Source organism: Pyxicephalus adspersus, chromosome 7 (assembly GCF_032062135.1).
Source record: "Pyxicephalus adspersus chromosome 7, UCB_Pads_2.0, whole genome shotgun sequence".
Classification (NCBI taxonomy): domain Eukaryota; kingdom Metazoa; phylum Chordata; class Amphibia; order Anura; family Pyxicephalidae; genus Pyxicephalus; species Pyxicephalus adspersus.
In genome coordinates, this window is record NC_092864.1 from 73,617,495 (window position 1) to 73,644,924 (window position 27,430).

A 27,430-nucleotide genomic window follows, 5' to 3' on the forward strand; every position below is an offset into this window, starting at 1 on the left:
GGAGCTCCTCCATTCCTTTTATTAGTTTAGTTGCCCTTCTCTGCACTTTCTCCAACTCCACAATGTCCTTTTTGTGAACTGGTGCCCAAAACTGGACTGCATATTCCAGATGTGGTGTGACCAATGCTTTGTACAAACTCCTACTTGCAGAACTGTATATTCATACCTTCATAGTGCTCACTCTATGGAAATTGCTATTTAAGTAACATTTTAGAGATCATGATGATGCTAATAGTGGTTTCTTTTAGAGTGTGTTACAGCTAGATCCGCTTACCTTTAGGCCCTTTGGGCAGGTTCAGACCTGCTTCAGGATCAAGCAATTCTGTGCAGCTCTCTGTGGCTTGCCAGCCATTTTATCATGCACACACAGCTGGCCATATCACTCCCTTTTCATTTTCTATGGAGCTGCTGCCATTTAGCATTTTCCTAGAAGCAATGGTTCCCTGGCATAAGGAAGCAGTAATGAACCACAACCTCACCGCCAGTGTGATCACAGCATTTCTCTCTCTGATTGACACTCCATACAGTTTCTCCAAGTAAATGGAGAGATATGTTTTCAGTTGTTTGTGTAAATGTGTTATTTGCCGCATAAAGCACTGTAAACAAATATGTTTTGTTTTTTTTATTGGAGCAGCTAGGAAAAAACAGATAAATGTGAGAATGTGCCTACGTACATACAGCGCCGTTCTGTTCTAAAGGGAGGGGGAGATCGACAGACCAGCACCCCGCTGTGCTCTCTCCTTTTCACTTTCATTACGATCGTTCATCGTCAAACGTCCAACCCTGTAGACACGCCAGATTCTCATCCGATATCAGCCCTGAGCCGATTATCAGACGAGAATCATCTGGCATGTGTGTACCTAACCTAAAATTTACTTGCTGAATGAATCTGTAAATATGAAATATTACCATGAACCATTTCATATTTTTTGTAAATGTAAATACATATATATATAATAAAAAATATATTTGTGGATATATTTCATTTTATTTCATGAAGAAGGGAAGAGAGAAGTCTTACCTACTTCTTTACCACTGTTAGATTATATGCTGTAAGGAATATAGAATGTAGTAAATATAGTACATTGAATTTAAAGGATATTTCAGAGAACAAACATGAGCTACATCTCCCTGGCACAACTAAGTATTTATACAAAAATACAAAAACAATTTCATGAAGAAACTTAAGCTGGAAGCCAGTCATTTTCCTGGTAATGGAGCACCCATAGCTGTTCACCAAGATTTCAAGCACCATGACAGGATTATTAGGCCCAACGTAAATGTATATACATTGCATGCTTTGCTTCTATTAAATAAATACTTGTTCATTACACTTTAATATTTACTGATCATTTTAAATCAAACTTATCATACATTTTTTTTTCATCAGTAGGTAAAGGAAAGTTTTAATTGCATGTAGTAAAGAACTAAATTACAAAACTACATGTTCCAAGGGTTTAATAAAAATGTTATTGGGGTAACATATTGTATTTTCTACTTAGCATGCAATGTAATATTTTTTTTTTTTGCGAAATAACTGAGCTGCTTGCACTTAAAGCGTACCTAAACTCAGAAATTTTACTTTACATAAAAGGGTAGACAACCCATTTATGTAAGGTAAAAGTTCTGTTGTTTGTTTTGTTTTTAAGTGCCACACCCTTTAAAAAAAAAAAAAAAGGGTGAAACACCCCCTCCTAATTCTTGTTTGCCTAGGCCAGAGGTCAGCAAACTTTTTTGGCCGCTAGGCCATTTTAGGGGTAGGCAGGAGCACACTAGGCCAGACTCTCTCTTGAGTCCTGCCCTAATAGCTCCACCCCCATACGGAGGAGAGGGAATGTTCCCTATTTACCCCAGTGACGGAAGTGGTAACGCCGGCCATGGTAAATAGGGAAGGGAGCCAAAACATGAAGGCTCAAGAACCGCATGCGTCTCCAGTGGTTCCGACTCCGGTAGTTTGTTCTGACTTCGGTAGTTTGTTCCAGCTCCAGCGCAGGTTGCTGGCCGGTATTAGGCCGGATCAGCCAGGGGGCAATAGGCCGGGACAAACTACCAGCTAGGCCGTAACTGGCCTAAAGGCTGTAGTTTGCCAACCTCTGGCCTAGGCAATCAAGAATGAATGGGAGCACAAAGCCTCCTGGAATACCTACGTCACGCATCCCGGGAGGCTCTTTGGTGCTCCTTCTGCACATGCCCGAGCATCTCGGGGATTCGCAGAAGGAGCATTTTCGCGCAGAGAAAAACTTGCCAATCTCACGCATGCACAGTGAAATCGGAAAGTCTTTTTCCATTCTTTGTCCCCCAATCTCGAGCCTGGGTCAGATGACATAGGATGCAGAACCTGGAAAAAGAGGAGAAGATGGCGGCACCCAGAGCGCTGGCTCAGGGACGACACGGGACCCGATGCAAGACACCCCCGAATGACTGCCCTGTGGGATTGAAGGTAAGTGTATTTTTTTCAGTTTAGTTCCTCTTTAGGAATTAAATATAATAAGTTGATATGGCTGATAGTTTTATGGTGGATATTTATTTGAAATGTATGTGTGACATTATATTCCACCATACATTACAAAAAAAACTAAATATATTTGTGGAATGCCTTATCTGTCAAAGACCCCCGCTGAACAAGGGGTCCCCACAGGACCAGGGCAAAACAAAATTAATACACATTTGAAATAAATTTAGTATTTTATACACACAAAACATTTTTTTTTCTCCAGGGAACACCCACAAATGTTACTAAAAATGGGAATAATAATTACTTTATTAAACTGGGTGTGGAACACTTACACTAGTGCTAGGTTTTTATGCTAATTTCTGTAGCTGTTTTTGAAAAGACATCATAAGGCTAAAAAAAATCAAAGCAAACTTCTTGACAAAAGGCGTTCATCTTTAACTTCATCATGTTGGTTAGCCAATCACTTCACGTGACGCTTATACAAGTGTTGGGCTCAAGGCATGTACAGACGAATCGAGCAGCAGTAGAATGGGGGGAAGTAAGTTGAGGTAGATATCAATAAAAAAAAAAGTAACTGTGGTGTACTGGTGCTCTACATTTAAAACCTTTAAATAAATGTTCATTTATGATTCAAAAATTTTATCTTTATGTTTTTACATTCAACTTTTAACATTTATGGCTTGTCAAGAAGTTTGTCTAGGTAGGTAATACTTGACAGTTTTGTACCATTTTTGTGCTACTTTGTTTTTACATTTAGTATTACAGTTGTGGAACATAGAGGACCTTTCTGAAGGGTCAGTACTTCACCTACACAGCTGCTTCTACAGTCGTTTGAATCCAAACAACAAATACAGCCGCGCTAAATATCCATCACTGTGCAGAACCATGATAAATAGCTAGTCACAGTTATTAGGTAGAAAAGAGTTTAGAACAATCATTTATACTTTTTTAAAAGATAGATTGTGTTTATTGTTTCCTTAACATGTCAGATTTGTTTTCTGTATTGCTGAATCTTAATTGTTTTGGTTTTGCTGTAGTTGTCAAACTGGTTATTATTATTGTTATTAATATTAAACAGGATTTACATAGCGCCAACATATTACCCAGCGCTGTACATTAAATAGGGGTTACAATTGACAGACGAATACAGAGAATGGCACAGGAGAAGAGGACCCTGCCCTGAAGAGCTTACAATCTAGGAGGTGGGGGAATTTCACACACAACAGGAGGGGTTACTAAAGTAATGTGGACTATTTAAAGCAAAACATGACTCCAATACAAAGAAATGTGTGTAGTCCTCATTTCCTCCCAAGGTCAATGTAGCAGTTTTTGTTGATTGTCTAAGCCTTTTTATTTGGCCAAAGTTGTGATCACATGGCTCTTCCATCTTCATCATACAGTTCACATTGTTTAGGAAAGAGTTGCAGCCAGTACAGGTTGACAATCAAAAATCCGGCAACCTCTGGACCTGAAGTGCGCTGGATTTGTGAAAATTCAGTATTTTTTTTTTTATACTTACCTCAACACAGGCCAACCTTTCTCTCGCAGCACCGCGGCCATCTGGCACAGTTCCAGGGAGCGGGCAGCAGGGACGTCTCAACGTGTATTTATTGTAGCAAGCAAGACCTAACAGCTGTTTCTGCAGAACAGCGCCATGAAAACATTAGTGGCCTAACAGTGTACTGCAGCCCCTGTATTGAATATGCAATCCGAAATTCATGCCAGGAAACTGAAGGATCCAGGTTATTGATGGCCAGATTTTCGATTGTCAACCTGCGCTGCTTTTACATTGCTAATGTGCACAGCTGCTCAGGATCTACATGTTGTATTGTGTACTTACCTTGTGTTTCCGAGAACTTCAGAGAATTTGCTTATGAGAGCTGGCTGAAGAGGAAGTGGTCACATGAAGCTGAGTGTCAGACAGCTGGAAAACTGCAAGAAGGCATTCCCAGAATGAAGACATACAGGTATTTCTGCAAAGGAAAGGAGCCTACAATACAGGGTCTAGAGGACTGGAAGCAGTAAGCCTTCTACTACTAAAGAAAAGTTCAGAAAACAAAACTTAAATTCTGCCTATTACATAATATATAAACATATACATAAACATATTAAATAATATTTATTATATACAGGTTGTCATATCCAGGTGGATTAGAAATAAACATATCCCAGATAAAAACCCCTATAGACATAGTCATAGTTGATCCAGAGGAAGGCAAAAAAATCAAGTTTAATTTGCTCCAACAAGGTGAAAAAAAATTCGTTTCTGATTCCATGAGGCAATCGGATGTTTCCTGGATCAACAGTCACTGTTATCTTTACTTTCTATTCTTAATCCCCAGTTATATTCTGTGCTTCTAGAAATCATCCAGCTTTTTCTTAAAGCAATCTATAGTAGTTGCTGAAACTACTTCCTGAGGGAGCCGCCACCCCCATACGGAGGAGAGGGAATGTTCCCTATTTACCCCAGTGACGGAAGTGGTAACGCCGGCCATGGTAAATAGGGAAGGGAGCCAAAACACGTAGGCTCAAGAACCGCATGCGTCTCCAGTGGTTCCGACTCCGGTAGTTTGTTCTGGCTTCGGTAGTTTGTTCCAGCTCCAGCGCAGGTTGCTGGCCGGTATTAGGCAGGATCAGCCAGGGGGCAATAGGCCGGGACAAACTACCAGCTAGGCCGTATCTGGCCTAAAGGCTGTAGTTTGCTGACCTCTGGCCTAGGCGATCGAGAATGAATGGGAGCACAAAGCCTCCTGGAATACCTACGTCACGCATCCCGGGAGGCTCTTTGGTGCTCCTTCTGCACATGCCCGAGCATCTCAGGGATTCGCAGAAGGAGCATTTTCGTGCAAAGAGAAAAACTTGCCAATCTCACGCATGCACAGTGAAATCGGAAAGTTTTTTTTCCATTCTTTGACACCGGATCTTGCGCCTGGGTTGGGTGACATAGGATGCAGAACCTGGAAAAAGAGGGGAAGATGGCGGGACCCAGAGCGCCGGCTCAGGGACGACACAGGACCCGATGCAAGACACCCACAGATGACTCCGACTGCCCTGTGGGAAGGTAAGTGTATTTTTTTCAGTTTAAATCCTCTTTTGAATATGTTCAGCTCAGGATCTGGCTGAAGAGGAAGTGGTCACATGAAGCTGAGTGTCAGACAGCTGGAAAACTGCAAGAAGCCATTCCCAGAATGAAGACATACAGGTATTTCTGCAAAGGAAAGGAGCCTGGAAGCAGTAAGCCTTCTACTACTAAAGAAAAGTTCAGAAAACAAAACTGAAATTCTGCTTTAAACATATTACATAATATTAAATATATATAGATTATGATATCCAGGTGGATTAGAAATAAACATATTCAAGATAAAAACCCTATAGACATAGTTGATCCAGAGGAAGGCAAAAAAACCTCAAGTTTAATTTGCTCCAACAGGGGAAAAAAATTCCTTTCTGATTCCATTCAACAGTCTCTGCTATCTTTCCTTTAAAGCTTTAATACCCAGTAAAATTATATGTTTCTAGAAAAGCATCCAGCTTTTTTTTCAATGTATAGTATGTACTTACATTTTCACAGACTTTACAGAGAAGAATCCCTTCCTTATCCAGAGCTTAAACTGTACATAGGCTCATTCCCTTGTTCATGCCTTTCTCAAGCTACAATACAGAGAATCAACAGTCTGAATATGACTGCTCTTCATATTAGGTGTAAAAATCAGATTATCATGTACGGTGGTATTGTTTGTGTCTTGGTTTGACATATATTCCTGCAGTGTGCGGATTGTAGTCTGACATTTAATGTAGTATTGCATAATATATGATACATCAAGAATATCAAACATGTAAATAGCTGTATACTTAGGTGATTTTAATATGGAGAAAATGTATTGTGTCTTTTAAAACTAAAATGTGATTATGTTTTATAGGTAATATTTATAAATAAAAAAAATCCTATATATAGTACCTTTTACGAATAATACATATATGTGTAAAGGGGTCTTTTTCACTTCATTTAGTGTGTGTCATCCTGGGGCATTTTTTTGGTGGTTACAAATTTAGTTGCTACAAGTGGGCATGTATAATGATAGCTGTGTAATAGGACTGCTTGTCATGTCCTGAAGCCTAATATCTCACTGTGTTCAAACCTTCATATCTCTGTTGGTTGTAATGACTTTTAAAATGGAATTGCATAGAATACCCTTACAGCTATTAGTACTCAAAATTTTAAACTTGACAGGTCACAAATCTATAACTGTCAAACTATTTTTTGTCCGCATCCTTACTTTGAACCCAGTTTCTTTGCAATGGAGAGGTTTAGGAACCTGAAAATGTAGGTGTACGTGGGAGACACTTGTAGCTAACATCCTCTAAATTTTCATCTCTGTGGTATTTTTAGAACATAAAATATCTTTACTCATTAAAATGTCCTGTCCTGTTACACATATCTGATGCCAGTACTTGAACCCCCATTCTTCTGAAATAGGGAGGTATAGGTAAACAAAATTTAGGGTCTAGGGGACACCTAGTGGGTGGAACTTGTGGCTATCTCCTCCTAAAATGTCATTATTTTAGCATGAAACGGGGAGACGTATGGACCTGAAGATGTATTAGTAAGAACAGGCAGGCAGCACAATTTGACGGGCCAGCACTGTATGATAGTTTTAGTTTTGTATCTTTTAAGCTACAGGAAGGAGTGGGGCACAAGCTCCTTGCCTAGGGGAGAAAAAAGTGTAAATTCGGCCCTGACAGTGGCAAATTAGGGACCTCAGTGACAGAACAAAAAAAAAAGAGATACCCCTGTGAAAGAGCCCAAATGACAAAACTCAGGTAAAGAACCAAAATGAACCTGTGTCTGAGCCCAAAGGGGAGATCGCAAATTAAAGATTATAGTCCTTGACTATGCCACCCAGTATCCAGAAGCAATCCCCTTTGTTCTCTAAGTATATAGTGAAAGAGCATTTCCCTAAATTCTGACAGACTCAAGGACATCTTTCATGTCAAAAGTAACCTAATAGCTGTGTTGTTTGTAGAAAATTACCCACCTAGGCACCTAAGCGTATCACCCCAAAACTGATGGGTTGGTAAAATGGTTTGATATAACTTTAAAAAATACACTAAAAAAGTCGATTAGAATAGAAAAAAATGGGACATACTATTACCATTTTAGGGATCTATTTATATAGATATATTTAATATATATTAATATTTAACAGTAAATCAGACATTCCCTCACAAATTCTCTGGTGGTAAGGTAATTGAGGGAATTTCTGACCCCTCGTTTTATAAATAGAGCCCTAATGTTTTCAATAAGGGGAATACATTAGTCCTCCTCAGGGTATGAAAGTGGAACTATATATACCGGTAGTTCTTCTTGCAATATTTGCAAGCTGGTGTTTTTTTATTGCAGAAAGGGACAGATGATGTCTCTTTTGGCAATAAAACAAACGTACATGCCTGTTTGCTATCTTCTGATCTTTTGCTACCGGTAGCTATAGAAAAAAATACTGAGCTGTGCATGCAGTATGTGATTATTTTGTCTCTTATATGTGATGTCTCTTCTGCAATACAAAGAGCTTACCTGCCTGATTGCAATTTTTTTAAGGGGAACTATAGTTCTGCAAAAAAAAATAAGGAACCTGTCTGCTTAAATCTTTTTGTTATTAAAGTTTGGTTCTGCTTTAGCAGACTTGCCACTTTTTTCATTATATTAAAGAGCGCCTTATCTTTTCATGTAATAAAAAAAAAACGTGTTTTAAATACTTTCATCTTTATCACCACGGTGAAAGCTCCACAATAAATCAGATCAAAAATGCTTTGGATAGTGATTCTGTAAGGAACATTGATTTTTGAAATGTACAAGCCATACAGTCACAAAGGAAGTCAAAAATTGTTAGCATTTACTTACACCCTAGTCACCCTACAAGAGGAAACTTGGCTAAACAGCAGAAAAGTCGACTAAGCTATCCAATATATGTTAGATACCACAAACATTTGTAATTTCCAACCCTTACTTATCTGACTGTGTCTCTACTTCAGTGTTTCCTAAACAGGGTTCCTCTGGAGGTTGCTGGGGGTTCCTTGAGCAATGAGAAATTTGTGACTCTCAGGTCAGTTTAAGTGACACCAATGAATATCTGTAAGGGTGATATTCTTCTCACTGGCCAGCAACGTAAGAGGCATTCTTCCTACTAACCACCATACTAATGTACTGTGAGTTGTAGATATATTAATTACAATAAAGGCTCCCTGAGACCTGAACTTTTTTTCCAGGATTCCCCATGTTCTGTTCCCAAACTCAAGAAACACTGCTTAGGTGGGTTGTCCACATGCTGCAGGGAACAGATGAGCTGTAAGAGGGCTCTGAAACCGGCCCCCACACCGGCGTTCTTACAGCTTTTCCAGCCACAGATAATGAACAAACAGAAACCCCTAAGTGACCTCTAAGCACCTGGGACTCGTGGGACTATTTGGCGCAGCGCTCCACTATCCCTGCTTTGTTACAGCAGGGATCAGTTTCAGGGAGCCATGTTGCTAAGATGGTGCCCACAACTCCGGGTACACGCAGGGAAGATGAACCTGCATCACCCTCTGACTCTCTCGCTCCTCATTAACAGCTTCTGGAGGCTGCAGCACCTCTTAACAAAGTGACCTGGGGGTTTAATACCTTCTAGGATTCTCAGGTCTCCTTGGTGCTGAGTTTCTATGTACTTCCCACGGTTTAAAAGGGCAGGGACCCATGGACTGGGACACAGCCCCCATGCCATTTCTTCAGGAGCAGATGTCCTTCAAGTGGGAGGTTCATTGGTCACACAGCTACAGCCCACCATTGCCGCCTTGCCTAATCCACTACAACCCAGGGAGCAAAGAATGGCATCCCCAGGCACTCCAACAATGCAAGCTAAAGCATCTCAGGAGGCCGGGGGGGGGCCCTACTCTCAGGTGCGCCCTACCAATGCAACAGTCTGCTGCACCCCCATCTACAAAGGCATTGCAACTTATGCTGCACTCCACAACTAACCCCCCCACTGGCGAATATTACTAGGAGTGGGAGCACAGTTTTTCAGCTTTGCCATCCCCAGCTACACCACTTGTGACCTGGCAGGATTACCTACAAACCATCCCTTCTGAAGAGGACTTTTGCCAACTTATTTGTGAGGCATGCCAGTCTGAGATCCATCCCTCCCCCCGTCTCTAGCCTAAACTAAGTTTAATATACGGTTATAAATACAAATAGTTTGCCCATGGTTTTGCAGTATATTTTTTATATAGTGATTGTTGTGCTTTCGGACATGACCTCCTTTAGGGCCTCCGAGTCGCCTTGCTGTTCGGTACTCAAGGGTGGTGACAACCCTTGGGTACACCTAGGTGCATTGAACGCTCCTACCGACTATAGTCGGTGTAATCCTCTTGATGTTTTTTATGTTATTTGGTTTTTCTTTCTATTCTTTTCTTTTTCTTTTTTTCTTGATACAGGTCTCAGGGCTACAGGGCTTAGATATTGGCCAACTGATGTGATTATAAGCAATTTACACATGCAGTTGACCCCTAGGCTAGGATTTGGCACTTGGTCTGTCAATATAGTATGTTCTTCAAGAGTGTGATATGTTAAAGTGTATTTTGTTGAATGTCAAGGGGTTGAATTCCCCTTCCAAGCTTAGCCCTGCTAGCCCTACCCATTCTGGGTGGGGGAATTTGCAAATGATATGGCTTTATGTGTCTAAGAGCGCGTAGTGTACTTTATACCGTGAGAACATATACAAAATATTGATGCATTGGTATCTCACCCTGGAATGCTTACATACCATACAACCCCGATTCAAGTAATCTTTGCTAGAGATGTTGGAAAGCAATAGGAACACTGATCCACCTTTTGTGGAGCTGCCCGACTGTTGTCCCTTTTTGGGGGACGGTTGATGGCTTCACCTCCACACACACCTCATTGGGATTACCAATTAAAGATCTCTCCAAACCACAAAATAAATTAATGTCACATGTGTTAAGGCAGCTCGATGCCTGATAACGTTATGGTGGAAATCATTCCCCCCTCCTACGGAACTGGATTTGTATAAAACGTATGCAGGATATAGGATTGATGGGTAAGATGAAAGACCGCTTAGAGGAGAGTTGTCAAACTCCAATCACACAAGGGGCCAAAATCTAAAACACAGGCTAAGTGGCGGACAAACTTTTTCTCAATACGTAACGTTTACTAAAGGGGTTTTCTTACACTTCCACAATGTTTAGGAAAACTGTATTAAAGTATTACTGAAAGTAGCTTTTGTTGCGATTTTTGGATGGAGTTGTAAGGCTTTTTATTGTTGGCTCTGTTACTGTTGTGACATGGGAGTGGCATTTACTCTCATATCTAAATATCTGTGTTACTAGAAGAACAGAAATAGAGGGGAAATCTTCTGGTGGGGAGACTCTGACACAGATACCTCAGAGGGGATTTCTTCCCACTACTTCTCTATCTTCTGCCATCATTGTTAGGATTGTACATTCCTAGTTGTGTGTGCTGCATTTGGAAAATGTAGCGTACAGCAAAGTGAGCTTGTTGCCACAACTTGCACTGCAGTGCACTGGCTAGGTGTGTTTGGAGTACCGGAAAGAATAGCAAGAGAACTCGTAATAAAATTTATCCCAAATAACAGAAAGGCACTGGGAGGTTTTGGCAAACAAGGCATGCAAAGCCCCTACTCCTGGTGGCTTTTTGTTTTTGCAGTGTAGAGCCTGGCTCTATTTCCAGCACTGCCAAGAATAGATTCCAGGGACAATGTAACTCAGTGCATGTGCGGGTGTCACATCATTAGTGCCCAATTTTATTAAAGGACCAAAATATTACCATTAATCGAGTTACCAAACCAGCCTGTGTATTGTGGGGGCTGTTGTCATAGATTTTCAGTGGGTTCTTTAAACTCATCCTATCCTCTAAGGCAGGGCTGTCACTCAAATCACATAAAGGGACGAAATCTAAATCACAGGATAAGTTGCGGGTGGAACTTTGTCTTAGATCCATAGTGTTAGTGGAAGTAAAGATCCTTCCTCACCCTGAGACACCATATCACACCCCATGCTCGGGTAATAATCATCTTCTGATAATAACATGTTTGTCTTCGTGAAGCATGAACATATATTTACTTTCCCATCTTTCATTAAATTGTCTCCCTGCTGCACCAACTTTCCTCTTGTTGGACATTTTGGGAGTGATTGGTTTTTGTTGTTAGCAGCTATTTCCGGTGTACCTGACCTATCCTGGTCTATGTGAGGGGAGCCAGTGACTGTGCTGAGGTCGGTGTCTCTGGAGACATTGCTATCATCCCGCTAAGATTCCATACGTGGAGCAGCAGCAGGATCGGGACTCTGCACAGCCGTCCTTAGTGCTGGGACTTGGCAGGAGTGTGAAGAAGCAACTGGGGTCCTTCTGCCTGCAGTTCGGTGAGGCATTTGTGTGGACTGCCCTGCTTCCACCTAGCATTCTAGGAGATGTCAGGCACTTCAGGGTTCTCCCCAGGCCCTTTTAGCTGGGCGCACCACCCGGCACTTTTCAGCACCCACCCGGCTGTTTTTGGGTGGTTACTAAAAAGAGTTTGGTCACAATACAGGGGCTGCCACCCACCTACAATTTCTTCGCACCCGGCTTAAAAATATTTCTGGGTTGAGCACTGCACTTGCATGCGGCACAATCGCCACGTATAACCGCCTGACGGGCCTTGTGTTTGACACCTGTGCTCTAGAGAAAGGTTTAGGGGCTGCCATTGCTGATCTCTGCTTTGAGAAGGATCATCATTTCCTCACTTTCATGCTAAGCACTAAATTTAAAAATTCAAATATTTTTGCCTCCACACTTGTTTCAGGTCTCAGTAATGCTGTGATTTCAGTGGTCTCAAAAAATACTGAGGCCAGACAACAAGTAGCGTCTTCAAAACAGTAACTTTTGACCATAAGTAGGCGGTGTCTCTGCCAACTAATGTACCTGGCGTTAACCTGTCTTGGCATAAAATACTTTGGAAGGTTTCAAAGGATTTCCTTTTGCTAAATTGCTATTTTGGATGAATGTAGCAAATGTGTCTGCATTGACAAGTAATACTTGGTGTGATCACCTTGGATATTTCTGTCTAGTGAACTTTTTACATTTAATAAGCACAGAGGTCTCCTTATTTAAATGATAACTATTTTACCTGCCAAAGGGATTTGTGTTCATCTAGCTTGTCCTGATATTTGCATAGCTCTGCTACACAGCACACTCCTGCCTGACAAAAGCAGCAAACGTTCCACGCTCTCTGCTTGAATTCATGCTTCTTTTTTGTTTTGTTTTTTACTATGCAGCACTTTCACCTTTTGATGACAACCTTGTAAAGGAAGTGTAGAGCATAACCTCTTTTAAAGCTGCACTCTAGACAGACTACACAAAATATATATATATATATATATATATATATATATATATATATATATAATTATATGGTTTTACCTGCTAAATGCAATTTCCCTTAAAATAACTGGTTTACTTCCCATCCCAACACTGAAAACAGATGTCAATCCAAGTTAAAATACTTGCACTGCATGCATCAAGAAAAATGTTTCAGGTGTAGAGTGATGAAGTTTAGCGATTATATAGTATGTATGAAGATTTTATTGTGGTAAGATTGTTGTATTTTTTCTTTTTGCAGTGTCACTTTTTATACAAGTCTTTTTAATTTCTTAGTGTTTATAATAGATGTAGGTGCAACAATTACCTTTTCCTTGCAATAAATGTTGATCCATTACCAAGTGTTTGTACCAGTCTGAGACTCCTCACCCCCTACACAAACAGCTAGGCCTTTACTAAGAGCTGAACTTCCTGATCCCTATAGTGCATTCATATAATAATGACGCAGAGAGTCTATACTAGTATGGCACACTGTTTACGTTGTCGTCGGCCTTCAGTGTTTCATTGAGGAGCATAAAAAAGTAATCTTAAGTAAGAAAGCAGGGATTTTATTTCACCGGTCCTAACTGCTATGGTCATACCCAAAGTAGGGCAAGACTATTATTAGTATTATTATACAGAATTTATATAGTGCCAACATATTACGTAGTGCTGTACATTAAATAGGGGTTCCAAATGACAGACAGTGACACAGGAGGAGGAGGGGAGGACCCTGTCCCAAAGAGCTTACAATCTAGGAGGAAACACTATCTTGCTATAGGTTGGAGATGGTGCACAAGGTTAGCTATATATAGTGTTTGGAGGAAATTCAAGTCTGTGATGCTTGTAGGACTGCAGATAAACCCGGAATGTGTAGCCTTCTGGCCCTGATTTACTAAAGCTCTCCAAGGCTGGAGAGAATACACTTTTTTCAGTGAAGCTGAGTGATCCAGCAAACCTTGAATGGATCTGGTCCAGGATTCAAAACATTTGCTAGCAAATAGCAAATTATTTTAAGAAATCCATTCCAGGTTTTCTGAACCACCCAGCTTCACTGAAAAAAGTGTATTCTCTCCAGCCTTGGAGAGCTTTAGTAAATCAGGGCCAATGAGCGGATGGCTCTAGCTAGATGTCAGGTAAAGGACCACAAATGGGATTGGCTCGTTTTGCTCAGTAAGGAAATATTGACAGTCAGTTTGTTGTGTCAAGTGAAAAAGAAGCCTCATGAAAGCTAATCATGTGAAGGTTGGTTACAAGATCTCTACGTATTGAAATTGAATGTTTTAATGCAACAATCATGCTGGATATCCTATTATAAATGGGGAATATTATCGGAATGTATTTGTGGCCTCATGGATTAAACTAAACCTATATTAGCTGCGTGTATAAGTGGCAAGCGTTGTTGCTTGATGTCTTGGGGTGTGTGATTAAAAAAAACCTTCATATCCTTTACATATGGAGTTCTTGTGTTTCTCTGGAAGAAATTTGATTTTCTTAAACCTAGTGCTAGTTGAATTGGTGTCTTTGAAATGTAATTTATTTTCTAAATATACACTCAATAAGAAAGGTATATTTTGCAAGGCAACTCCACAGGTTAAAAAAACCCAGCAAGGTAATAAAGGAGCATAAGACATATACAGTGCAGAAGTGTATAAAATAAACGTTGAAACAATAAACTTGGTATTTCCCAAGTGTTTCCTGCTTATCAATCTACCAAATGCATTAAAGATTTATTAGCAGGTTTATTATGAGTTTACTAGGTTCTTTTATTTATTTTTAATATATTAAAATATATATTTTTTCCATGGATTTAAACAAAACTTACATTTTTGAGGTAGTAGAAATATCAAGATTCCCTTTCCCACCTTCGTTATTTGGTAGGCACCATACTACATCTGATATGTACGACATTGCCAGAAAATGGACCCATATGTGTGAATAGTGGGACGTAACCACATCGAATTAATGACCTGCAGTCTGACATCTGTGACAAAGGAAAATGGCTGCAATCCATAACATACAGCTGTCATTATATGTGATAAAATTATCGCATACATTTCAGTGCTCAACCCAGAAATTTTTTTAAGCCGGGTGGGAAGAAATTGTAGGTGGGTGGCAGCCCCTGTATTGTAACCACCCAAACACAGCCGGGTGGGTGCTGAAAAGTGCCGGGTGCTGCGCCCAGCTAAAAGGGCCTGGGGAGAACCCTGCATTTGTCTTTTAAAGGGCCGTGACCTCCTAATAATGACACTCTCTACTTATTACATGGCAGCAGCAAGCCATCCTGGTAAAGTTAAGAGGTCACCCTCAATATCAGGACATTTACTCTATGGAATCTATAGATTGCAAATCTTCTAATATTTAATCAACAATTATATCGTTCTCACCATGTCCCCTGAGGAAGCATAATGGCGAAGCGCGTCGAGTTTGAAACGTTTTGCACAATTGTTTATATGAATACATAGCTGCCTCTGTATAGTGATCAGGCATGATCTTCCAGCGAATTGTAATTCGGAGGTGTCTATCCACACTATTTGCAATGTGCTGCTTTGAATATTGTCTTCTTATCCACAGTTGTGGATCATTTATAACATTGTATGACAACTTTATACTTTTCTAATTTTGCAAACAACAAACCCCAGCCTTTTCTGTCCTTCTTTTGGTATACTTCATTACAATGGGCTTGGCACTTTGAATATAAAACCTAGGGAATAGAGGATATGTTTCCTATATATTCCTTGTGTAAAAAAAAAAAACAGAATTTGAGACAATAAAAATAACCTCCCTGTAGGCCAAGTTTCTTGGCACCTTCTAGCAACAACTAGGTACCCAACTGTGGTAAAAGGCAGTAACTGTGCTAGGCTTGTTCATGCATCTGCAAATACTTAGCAAAGCTGTGCAATTTATTTTATTTTTTTTTTAAATCTGTATTTTTGTAAAGTGTTTTAAGTCGCTAATGTGAACCAAGCCAAAGTGTTTAATCCTTGTGCTGCTATATTGATAGAGATGTACACTGCAGGACTAGTTTCACCTGAAACATGCTAAAATGGGATTTTTTTTTTTTTTTCCGGTTAAGAAATGAAACTTGTTTCTGTGATTATGAAGATAGGATGATACATTACCATTGCCAAAATCAGCTTTAGTGTTTTAAAGAAAAACGATGGGCTTGTGTAGATAACCTATTAAGGGGCTACTTTCTTGTAGTAGACTTTGTCCTTGAAATGTATTCATTCTAAACAAAAAACACTCTAATTGAAATATTAAAGTTTGGCACTTAAAAGATAGCGTTTTGATTTCTGCACAGTTTCACTAATAGGCAGGTAATGTCTAAGTGGCCAGCAAATAAGGGTGTATTTTGGCCTGATTTTCTCATGATTTGTGGATGGATAAAATGTGGTCTGTTTCTTAACCAAGGCTTCCCTGGATCCCTAGACTTTCTCCAGAGGTTGCTGGGGGTTTCCTGAGCAATAGGAAATGTCAGATTAAGTGACCCCAATGATCTTTTTGCCAATCTATAATGGTGACATTCTTCTTACTGGCCCGCAATGTACGAGGCATTCTTCCCACTGATCACCAAGGTAACGTACTGTGAGCTGTGGTTTTTGGATTTATCCTTGAAGATGTGAACATTATTTCAAGGGTTCCCCCTGTTAAAAAGGTTGAGAAAGCCTGGTCTGTTATATCACCATGTTCATAAAATGTTGTTATATTAATCAACAGGAATATATGAAGCTTTACCTTTATGGGGATTTGAATGCTTCAGGTTTTTGGAAGTATCTGCAGTGTTCAACACAGAAATTTTTTTAAGCTTGGAGAGAAGAAATTGTAGGTGGGTGGCAGCCAACTCATCAGTAACCATCCAAAAACAGCTGGGTGGACAGTGAAAAATGTCGGGTGGTGCGCCCAGCTAAAAGAGGGCGGGGAGAACTCTGATCTGGGAGGAGCAGGTACAAAGTGCCATGGCAGTTGTGCAATCTATTGGAAATGGAGTCATCCCAGTAATTACAAATCCACACCACAAAAAGGCATGTTTGAATAGCAAAATGTTCTTGGCTTGTCATGTTGGAACATCATCACTAAACACAAGCATTTATTTTTTTCATCTTCACACATTGAGTTGGAATGCACATTTTTTCTTTGGTTTGTTAAATGGAGATTTCTATTTCAGTGTTCTCCCCAGCCCCTCTTAGCCAGGCGCAGCACCTTACCAAATGTCTATTTCTACATTATTATCCTGCTTTCTAAAGGCTTTCAATGGCTATGTTTTAAGGTGAACAAGTACTTGCTCTAGACCAGTTTTTTTCTACCTTTTTAACATCAGTGATACCTTTTACCTTGGGGAATCCCTGAAAATAACAATAGCCTCAGTTCGCCATACATTAGTCTAGTGGTCACTTATATTACTGGCCAGAGAGGAGAATGTCACCCATACAGATAAAAATGATCTTTTTGGCTATCTGCTAAACTAACCTGAAAGAAAAAAATTGCTCATTTTGTGCAGGTAAAAACAAACCTGCTGTATTGACAAGCCGCGGTATATTGCATTTCTTGATTAGTGCATACTTGTTTACCTTTTTTTTTTATTTTGTTGTTCTGGGAAAGATGTGACTTCTGTGTGATTTTATAGGAGTTTTATCATCCAAAGCCAGAGGAGTGACTGGTATGCTGAAAGCAGCATGGGATGAAGGTGCATCTCTTTTCGAGGGGGAAAAAGTAAACTTCAGTAGGCTACACTTTTAAACTGCGCCCCCATTTTTTCCCCTAAATAGTGTTTTATTTGAGACATGCTTTCAAACTACAGCAATGTTTTCCTTTGTAAAGCTATATTGCTCACAGTAGCCGCTTATAAATGACCTCTAATGAGATAATAAAGGCTAACTCTTCAGTTACTCCATAGTTGATGTTATAAGTTGAATACCGGGGGTGTGGATTCCATTTGGTGTTTCTCCTTCATTTTTTTGAGGGGTTTTTCCTCAGATCTGTAACTACCATAGAGTGTAATGTGTTTTTTTTTTTTTTTTTTTTTTTTTGCTTCAGTGTTTTGCCTAACATTGTCAATTGTGGAATAGAAAAGTTTAAAACTTCATGATAATAGCAACCAGAGCCAAGTGTATTAAGTAGGCTTAAAGTGAACCTGTGGTATGTTTAAAAAAAAAGCTAACGCTCTGTATCATGAAATATGAACATGACCTTTTATACCCTGGATTTTGTGGGAATTAATTTTGATTAGGCCCACAAACTCCCAATCCTGTCTAAAGAATTACTTTAGGTTGATTGATCACTTCTCATCTTTCTGTGCCCTATGTTGGATCTCTCAGGTGCTAATTGTGTGCCATCTTCTTTATAGATCTGAAAGTGCTTCAGCCGACCAAGACAATTTAAAATACTCCACTTCCAGAGATCGGGGCAATTCTGCCTCATATGGATCACATACTTCCAGTTCAGCCGGACTTTCTCGACAAAAGCATGATGATATCCGGGTGTCTTCTGATGTGCACAATGAAGAGGAAGGTATGGAAACTTGAACAACATAAGTTGCCGTTTCTTCAGATTTTTAGGCAATCTGCTTTTAATGGGCTCTGTTCATCATCAATCTGTTCAAGATTGCATTCCTGCACTGAAGTGATTTGCTTTACAATCATGGCTACAACTAATTGCTGTGATCAGTCAGTGAATGACAAAGATCCACTTTTACCAGCTTACAGGAGCTAATTCATTTAGTCTTTTTTGATCAAAACAATTTATTTTTCCAGGTGTATTATACCTTTTAACTTTTGTTAACCCAAAGTGAGTTCTCTTTGTTCATAATTATCAACTTCCTTTCTGTTCTTGACTATTTTTTTTTTTTATAATTATGTTCTCGACTTTGGCTGCCTATGTATACAAATGAATTATGACTGTTGGATTCAGCTGCACAACACCTGGCAAGCTGTCAGCCGCCTCAGCTACTGGGAAACCACTGTCCAAATAAACCAGCCCTAAAACTTTTTGCTAAAACGAGTACTGATCAAAATTTGAGTATCCTTTGTCTTAATAAAAAGTCAAAACAACCTAATTTTTCCCCACTGAACAATGCATTCGTTTGACTGTGCCAGTTCTTGGTCATTACTGAAGATAGATGGGTTCATAGTAAAAAATTACTATTGTCCATAAGGGTTATAAAGGTTTGAGGGCATGCTTCTGATTAGTGAGCTAGCGTGTGAATTTACCACCTTAGGTTGTGTTATTCATTGGGTCTTTTTGCTGGTTTTAGATGGCTACAGTGTCAATGGAGGATCTGGAGAAAGTGCTTTTGGTCGGAAGTCGTTGGGGCAAGAGCTGAGGGTTAACAATGTGAGCCCTGATTTCACTGTCCAGCATGGAAACCGTGCTTTAGCCACTAAAGATATGAGGAAATCCCAGGGTGAGTTTTCTGGCATTTCTAATATGCAATGCATTACCAGTATCTTCTAATTTTGAATAGGAAATGGCTTTATCTAAAAACCCTGGTTGATTATCTAAATAGTCAGCCGAAAATCAGAGGATAATCATTCAAGGGCTATTATTGGATGAGAATCTGACGTGTACAGTGCCCGTCTGAAAACGTTCATAGATCTGTCCTGGCGGATCCACTAAATATGAACGACCACAATGCAAGTGAAGAGGGGAGAGAGCAGCGGGGGTCTCACACCCCAGTCTCGCACCCCCTCCGCTCTTTAGAGCAGAGCCATATGGACAGAGCTCGTTCATGCATCGTGCAGTCTTTTGTCATTGGAAAAGATCTTTCACAATCCAAAAATCTAACGTGTGTGCATAGCCTAAGTGAAGTTACTTTAACACTTGTATGTACAATACACAGAATAGCAGTTTGCTGCTACATAGAATGGCATGTTTGGCTCTAATTGCACCAACACCTACTAAGGCAACTATTTTGGGGTAAGTATACAGCATTAGAGCACTGGATTTATTAGTTTCTAATACACATGCCTGAGACAGCTAGGTAAATCCATTCTTGGATGTAAACAGTGTATTTAATTATTTACCAACTGATTTTTAAGCTCTTATGTTTTAGGCAGTTAAAGTGTAAATTAAACTGCCTAAAATATAAACATATACTATGGGGAACATTTAGAAATAGTAATTGTGCCTGGGCAATACCCTGAAAATTCACTTTGTGTCCTGATGACTGCTGTCACTACAAACGTGACTAAAACCTTCAATTGTGAGCTCTTGCTAGAACTTTTTTTTTTTTTTTACATGGTGGTTAGTGTTCTAAAGACAGCAGAGGTGTCGTCCTCATTTTAGTAACAGGGCAAGCAAAATGTAGAAAAATCTCCCCAATGGGACCTGGCTAGTAAAATAAAAATTATTCATCATGACTTGATTTTCATACACCGCAGTATTACTTGGCTTAAAGGGAGTTTTAACAAAAAAAAAAGTATATCTTGTAGCAAAATATAAACATGACATCTTGTTTTTATGATTTCCACAGAGCGATCGTTGTCCTATTCTGAAGAGTCTCGGCTGTCAAATCTTCTTCGCAGGATTACCCGGGAAGATGATAGGGACCGAAGACTGGCTACCGTTAAGCAGCTGAAAGAATTTATTCAGCAGCCAGAAAACAAAATGGTTTGTAAATTTTCATATTTCTTTGTTGATGGGTAAATGCCTAAAATGACAGAACCTTTCCCTTCTTAGGCTAGGTACACATGTGCCATGGCTCTCGTCCAATAATCATCTCAGGACTGATATTGGGTGAGAATCTTGTGTGTGTGTACAGCGCTCATCGTCCATCGTTTGAACGACCGTCCTGGCATATCCACAGACAATGAACGATCGTAATGAAACTGAAGGAGAGAGCACAGTGAGGTGCCACTCTGTCGTTCTTCCCCCTCCCCTCTCTATAGAGCAGAACGGTGCTATATATGTACAACACTTTCATGCATCGTGCAGTTGTTTTTTATTCGAAAGGATCGTGAAAGATCATTTCCAATGACCATAATTGCATGAGTGTACATATTATGTAGGGCTCCGCTGGGGGGAGGCGCACCAGCTGGAGCCGCGGACCATGTCCCCCGTACGTATCGCAGGCTCATGGCGTTGGGCAGGTTATGTCTCTGGACACAACCCGCCCACTCTCCTATCGCAGCTCTGACCCTGTAATGGGAGAGTGGGCAGGTCCTGGCATCATGACAGCTCTCTGGGGGGAAGCTTCTTCCCCTTTGAGTGGCACCCGGAAGTGCAGTCCAGAGTCCTATCATTTAGTGGTGCATAGGTCCGAAAAGGTTGGAGACCACTGGGCTAAAACATGTATTACTTTTTGGAACCCACAAAACTTGTACATTTATAATCTGTTTTCTATGGGGAAAAAATGCTTCCCTTACAATGGAAATAAATTCACAAGATTCTAAAATATACTTTATTTTTTTTAATTGGAGACCTTGTTGAGATTTTTCTTTGTTTATTATTTGATTCTTTTTTCCACCATGCTCTTTGTGTTGATAGTAAAGTAAATTATAAACTACAGTTGGAAACAATGGCAAAGCTCCTCAATACCGTCACTCTTTCGTTGTGGGCTATACAATTACAGTATACTTTGGCTTTTTAGTTTTTGCTGGACAGATCTAGCTGTTAGGATTCATTTGTGCGGTTAGTCTGGGCTTTTAAATCCAAAGGGTAAAGAAGTCACTAATACGGCTCAATGTCTAGTGATGAAAGTATTATGCAGATCCTTTATATACATCCTAAATTCTCCATTACATCTGCAGCGCCATCCCATCAAAAGCATGGGCAGATGTTGTCAGGATTGCATATAGTCACATACATACTACTGAGCCACATTAGTTGGATTTCACACTAGTTTAAGTAACCTTGATTTCCAATGTGGTTTTGAATCCCACCCCTATTTGATTTAGTTTTCCTATGTATTTGATGTAATTTTGGTTCCATTAAGGATCTTTTAAAGCTAGCCAGTGCTCAACCCAAAATTTTTTTTTAAGCTGGGTGGAAAGAAGCTGTAGGTGGAGGGCTGCCCCTGTATTGTGACCCAACTCATTAGTAACCACCCAAAAACAGCCAGGAGGTTACTGAAAAGTCCCGTGTGGTGCGCCCAGCTAAAAGGGCCTGGGGAGAATACTGGCTAGCTGTTCTCCCAGCCATTTCTCTTCTTTGTCTTAGAAAAGCTTGTGAAAGGAAAGTGTTCAACATCAGATTTCGAAGACTAATTGGCAAACTTGTAGTACTTTTTATTCTGCATATATATTTGTTTTTTCCTAAAATTTGTGAAATGATGTACAATTGTTTTCATTTTTCTTCTATGTAGGTGCTGGTTAAACATCTTGACAATATCCTGACTGCTATAAATGATGTGTTAAATGAAAGGTATGTTTGTGTTTTAAAGTGACTGATTTTAATGTTTTTCTTTTGTTTTTTTTTTTGTTTTTTTATGTTAATTGACTTTTGAGCTCAAGTCCATCGCTTGTTCTTCAATGTTTGTCCAGTGTTTGTCATGTTTGTAATGGTTTAACAGACAAATAGTATAGATGTGCTGGCCCTCATAGTTTGTTAGTAGTTTGTAAATAGTGCATCCCAGAGTACTCTGAAATACTATGAAGTTACGAGTAGTTGTTATAAAAGGATTCTGTTTTCATTAAATATTTGTGTTTTAGAGTAAATTAATATTTTTTGTATCTCTCTTGTAATAACTGTGCACAATGAATGTATGTATGTACTTTTTGCTCCTACCTCTTGTGCTTAAACAATGACTTTGTATCTTCAATTCTTTCAGTAGCAAACTGCTTCAAGAACTGCGGCAGGAGGGGGCACAGTGCCTTGGTTTGCTCTGTGCTGGTCTGAGCTATGAGGCAGAGAAGATCTTTAAGTGGATTTTTAACAAATTTAGCTCCTCTACTAAAGATGAAGTGAAACTACTTCTACTATGTGCCACCTATAAAGCTTTGGAGACTGTAGGAGAAAAGAAGGCATTTTCATCAGTAATGCAGGTTTGTTTAGATTATGATATAAACTGCTGCATCCTTAAGTTTAAAATGTGATATCAAGTGTTAGTTTTAAAGGCCTATATATTCTGAGCTGAAGAAATTTTCTTTTGAACTACAGATGACTTTTTTTTTTTTTATTTCTAGTGGTCTGATGTGCTTGTGTAACCAGAGCAGATCAGGGGAATTATTCCATAATTCCTCAGTGCTTGTCAAAATGTACAGCTTGACTCATTGGGGTATTCTGAGCAGAAAGCAACAGTTTCACTTTAGTTATGAGTTTACACCAAGTTTCCTTCCTTTGCTTTTGGAGTGATGGGGAAGGTTGGGATGTCTAGTAAATGGAACATTTAATAAAGTCAAGTTTTGTGTTGCCTGTCTCCTGCTATGCAAATTTCAAGACTGTTATGGACTAACATAAAAAATGCAGCTTTTGTGGTTGAGGCTTTGTTGTAGACCTGCAATTGACCTTCTACCTCTTTGTGTATGGCTTTTATGTTAATTTAAAATTTACTAAACCATTATAAGTATTATGTAGCAGTAGTTTAAAGCTGCCCCCACACCTGTACATGTTGCATGTAGATAGTCACTTCTGTTGCCAAATTGCACTTGGTTGCAGTATTTACATGCTTTCAGCTTTTACGGCTTCAGGACTCTTTTGTAAGTATTGAAAATCTTGTGTTCAAAGTAACATGTTGGGTTTTAAATATCACAATGCTAGATATTTTTAAATGATTTTGTTTGTTCCACAAATGTCTTTTCAGTTTAAATATTCTGCCTATTTTTTTGGAGCCTGTTAAAATACAGGTTCTCAATTTTTGCCGAATTTCTGGCCTTTGTTGGATTCCTTATTCAGTTATTATTTACTCAAATTTCATAAATATTCTCTTTGCACAGGACACCGTTGACATTTTGGTTGGATGGCATATAGATCACACACAAAAACCTTCTCTCACACAACAGGTGTCTGGTGAGTTGACTTCTTATTAAAAGAATACTAAGAATATTACCTTGGTTTGTATAATACTTCATGTTACATACAAGAAGTTTCAAAAGGGGTAACGCCTAAGTTAATTCAGGAAAATTATAGTGTCACAGAAACCATTGCTTCCTATAAGGCAGTACTTTTTTTTTTTTTTTTTTTTTTAATAATAATCTTAAAATGGGCATATGCAGTATTTCTGCACAGTTAGGCTACGTACACAGGTCAGATGATTTTCGTCCAGTATCGGCCCTGAGGCGATAATCTTGCGTGTGTTTCGCTCTAGGTGTCCGGACGACTGTCCTGGCAGATTCACGAACGAGTAACGATAATATGGAAAGTGAAGGGGGAGAGCGCAGCGGGTTGCCATTTCATTGTTCTCCCCCCTCCACTCTTCATAGAGCAGAACAGCACTGTATGTGCAGCACTCATTCATGCATCGTGCAGTTTGTCATTGAAAAGGATTATGAAAGATCTTTTCCGACGATAATTATTGCATGTGTGTATGCAGCCTTAGTGTTTAGTACTGCCTAAAATGTTGCAGAGCCTGCATATTTATAGGAAAGATCAATTAAATAGCTTAAAAGGATAATTATTTACATGAAATGTTATCTAAATCCAAGAACACCTATCATAGTTAACAAGTCCTTAGATCTTAGATGTTTTAGCAGTGCTTTTATCAAAAGGTACAAAAAATTCCTGTTTGCCTTGCCCATTAATCTAATGTCCTTGTAACTTCATGTGGTTGAGCTGAAAGCACAATTATTTTCTTCTTTTTGAACACTAGTACCTACATCCCTTTGCAATAGAGAGGAGAGACGCACTTAAAGTCCAGACATGGTGGTAACCAAAGCCCCCTCCATAGAATAGAGTTGGTGAGAGTAGCAATGTTTATAAATGAGGTGGAGGAATGACAAGTGTGCCCTCCCCTACCGGGGACATGAGTCCTATAGCTTAATGGAAGACCGCACATTGTTTACAAATCAAGTAAAGGAGTGGTGTGTGTGACCCCCAACTGAAAACAAGTGCGAATGTATAATTTGTGATGTCAAAGGTAGGAGCAGCTTGAGAGGGAGAGTGGAGAAATAGAAAATCGATAGGGAAGGAAATAGGAGGTACCCACTACCTGGGATTTTTTCAAAAGCCTCCAAAAATGAGAAGCAAATGATCGTACCTCTCAATGCAAGGCAAGCTATATTAAGACAAATAACTAATCCACAGATCCCACGTCCTATTAAAATCTTTGAGACTATTTACCATACCCGATAGTTTTTCATTAACCATTATCCAATGTAACTTAGACTTGACAGTTTAGAGAAAGCAAGTCTTTAAAAGCTTGACTATGTTGGCCTGCGGATTCTTTGAGAAACTTTGCTGGCTTTTTTAAAAGTTCTAGGCACCTGGCTGTTAATTGAATTCTCTAGCTTCTTTACCAAAATCCACTAATCACAACCAAGTATACAGATAAGGATATATGATGTTATACTAACTTCTTTCACCAGCATGTCAGTTAAAGTATTCAATAAAGGTGGTACGCATTACGGCCCAAAATTAGGCTAGGGGTGTGAACCTTTTTTATTGCACAAAGTTATCTTTAAAAGTAAAGCTAACAGACATTCAGAGGGAAAGAAGCTGCGGTATAAAAGACAATTGCATAATAAAGGATGAAATTGATATAATATCAGGCTCAACTTTGAGGAGAGCAGATAAAGTTTTGGTAAAAGAGTGCAATGGCTTTGAATTACACAATGTGCATTTATCAGTTCAGCGTTTGTATAAAGTCTTTCAGTATAATGATTTTACCAGTGGTTTGTTACAGGATGGCTACAGAGTCTTGAACCGTTTTGGGTTGCTGACCTGGCATTTTCCACAACTCTGCTGGGACAGTTTTTGGAAGACATGGAAGCCTATGCTGAGGTAATGGACAGCTGTTGAAGATAATTTCTCACTTTATTGCTTCTCTTTAATTTTTTAAATCTAGTTTTTGTAAGTATTTTCTCATTTAAAGAATCTGTGGCGTTTCAGTGCTTTGACTTTGGGCTGCTTTCTTGCAGAGTACCCCCACTGACATTAAAATTCGTAGTATTGTATTAGGCGATGGGATATCCCTCAATTACCTAATAACACTGTCCACTTCTCCATATTGACACAAAGCCTTCAAGGCAATTTGGTATTTGCACACATTTTTTTCCATCAGCCCACTCTTTGCATCCGGGTCAAGAGCTCCCGATAGAAGTACTGGGCAGAGTTGCTTTTTTTGTATTCAGAAAGCAATGTTCAGCACTTTGCCAGCTATGACCTGCCTGCAATGCATAGGGAAGCACAGGCCCAGGAATGGCATCTCTGGGTCTAAATTAAAAGTATATAATAAAAATTTTAGTTGCTTATGGAAAATGACCAAACAGAGCATGTAAATACTGATACAGATTACATATTCATGTACACGAAATGTCTGAGACTTATCGTTCTCTTTCAGGATCTTGGCAATGTAGCTTCTGGTGAATCTGTGGATGAAGACATTCCTCCTCCTTCAGTTTCATTGCCTAAACTTGCTGCCCTACTCCGTGTGTTTAGCACTGTGGTACGAAGTATTGGGGAGCGATTCAGCCCAATTCGTGGCCCTCCAATTACTGAAGGATATGTTACAGATGTAAGTATTCTGCTAAAAAAAAAAAAAAAAACATGTTTATCCCAATGTTTGTTCCGTGCGTTGTAAAGTGTAATGCATTTGCATCACTAATATCTACCTTTTTTAGGTATACTATGGCATATAGGAGGTTTAGATGCTGGCAAAAAAAAAACATACCGGTATGCCTCATTTTATTTTGATAGCTGAGGATGGACATCTTTTAGCCCTTACTTTTCTGTGTCTCTACTGCAACTGTCTGGGTTACTGTCCAATGAAGTGAATTGCATGTAGACCCTCCTAGACTGTACATTACAAGGACAACCTGAGAGTCTTGGGAGCTAGATTGTACATAAAGAACGACGCTCCTACCCAGAACGACGTTCTGAGGCCAGTTAGCTGCAAAGTTCTAATATTTTTGTCACTGCTAGAGATGGTCAAAATTATGCAGACAATTTGTCCCTTATGAGAATCGCATGCAAATTATACTGACTTAAATAATGAGCCATTCAAACAATTTAAACATAGCCAATCAAACTACACAATTTTACTGCATCTCATCTACAGTTTCTAGTTTTTGTTTGGTGCAGGCAAGTTGGATTTATGGGTTGTCTTCATTACATGCCATGTTAGGCTGTTGGCTCCATGGGGTCTACTTGTGTTTTGTTTTTTGTTTTTTTTGTTATTTATGGTTTGTTTCCTGTTCTTCCACTGCCTATGTCTGCATGGCATCATACTATTGATACTTCTGGGTTTTTGTTTTCACCTGTTGGTAAAAGTGTCAGTTTGCCATTGAAGCGTGTTCCTGTACTAATGAATAGGTAGTTCTAGTTTCAGATTCTCATAAATAAGGTCTATTTATTCAGTTATTGGTCTAGCAGATTGAGCGGTTTCTTGCTGGATCTCTGTTGGTCTGTGTTCAGCCCTATTCTGTCAACCTTCTGATTGAAGATCTCATCATATTGTTGTGTCTCCTCATAACATGAGGTAC

The 27,430-nt window shown here is 39.4% G+C and overlaps 2 protein-coding genes across 2 annotated transcripts in view; both read left to right on the plus strand.

The window, feature by feature from the left end:
• Positions 1-17,519: 17,519 nt before the first annotated feature.
• On the plus strand, positions 17,520-22,999 carry LOC140336129 (serine/threonine-protein kinase SMG1-like). The gene is made up of 7 exons (XM_072419183.1): positions 17,520-17,570; positions 18,116-18,368; positions 19,111-19,260; positions 20,329-20,465; positions 22,159-22,217; positions 22,624-22,837; positions 22,979-22,999. The coding sequence occupies exons 1-7, from the start codon at positions 17,520-17,522 to the stop codon at positions 22,997-22,999; spliced, it is 885 nt and encodes a 294-aa protein (XP_072275284.1).
• A 713-nt stretch (positions 23,000-23,712) lies between these two features.
• LOC140335949 (serine/threonine-protein kinase SMG1-like) overlaps positions 23,713-27,430 on the plus strand; it is a gene marked incomplete in the record, with an annotated part of 46,283 nt that continues 42,565 nt past the window's right edge. Inside the window, 3 exon segments of the mRNA XM_072418965.1 lie at positions 23,713-23,801; positions 25,633-25,730; positions 26,290-26,463. Of these exon segments, the coding sequence (XP_072275066.1) occupies positions 25,713-25,730; positions 26,290-26,463 (192 nt within the window).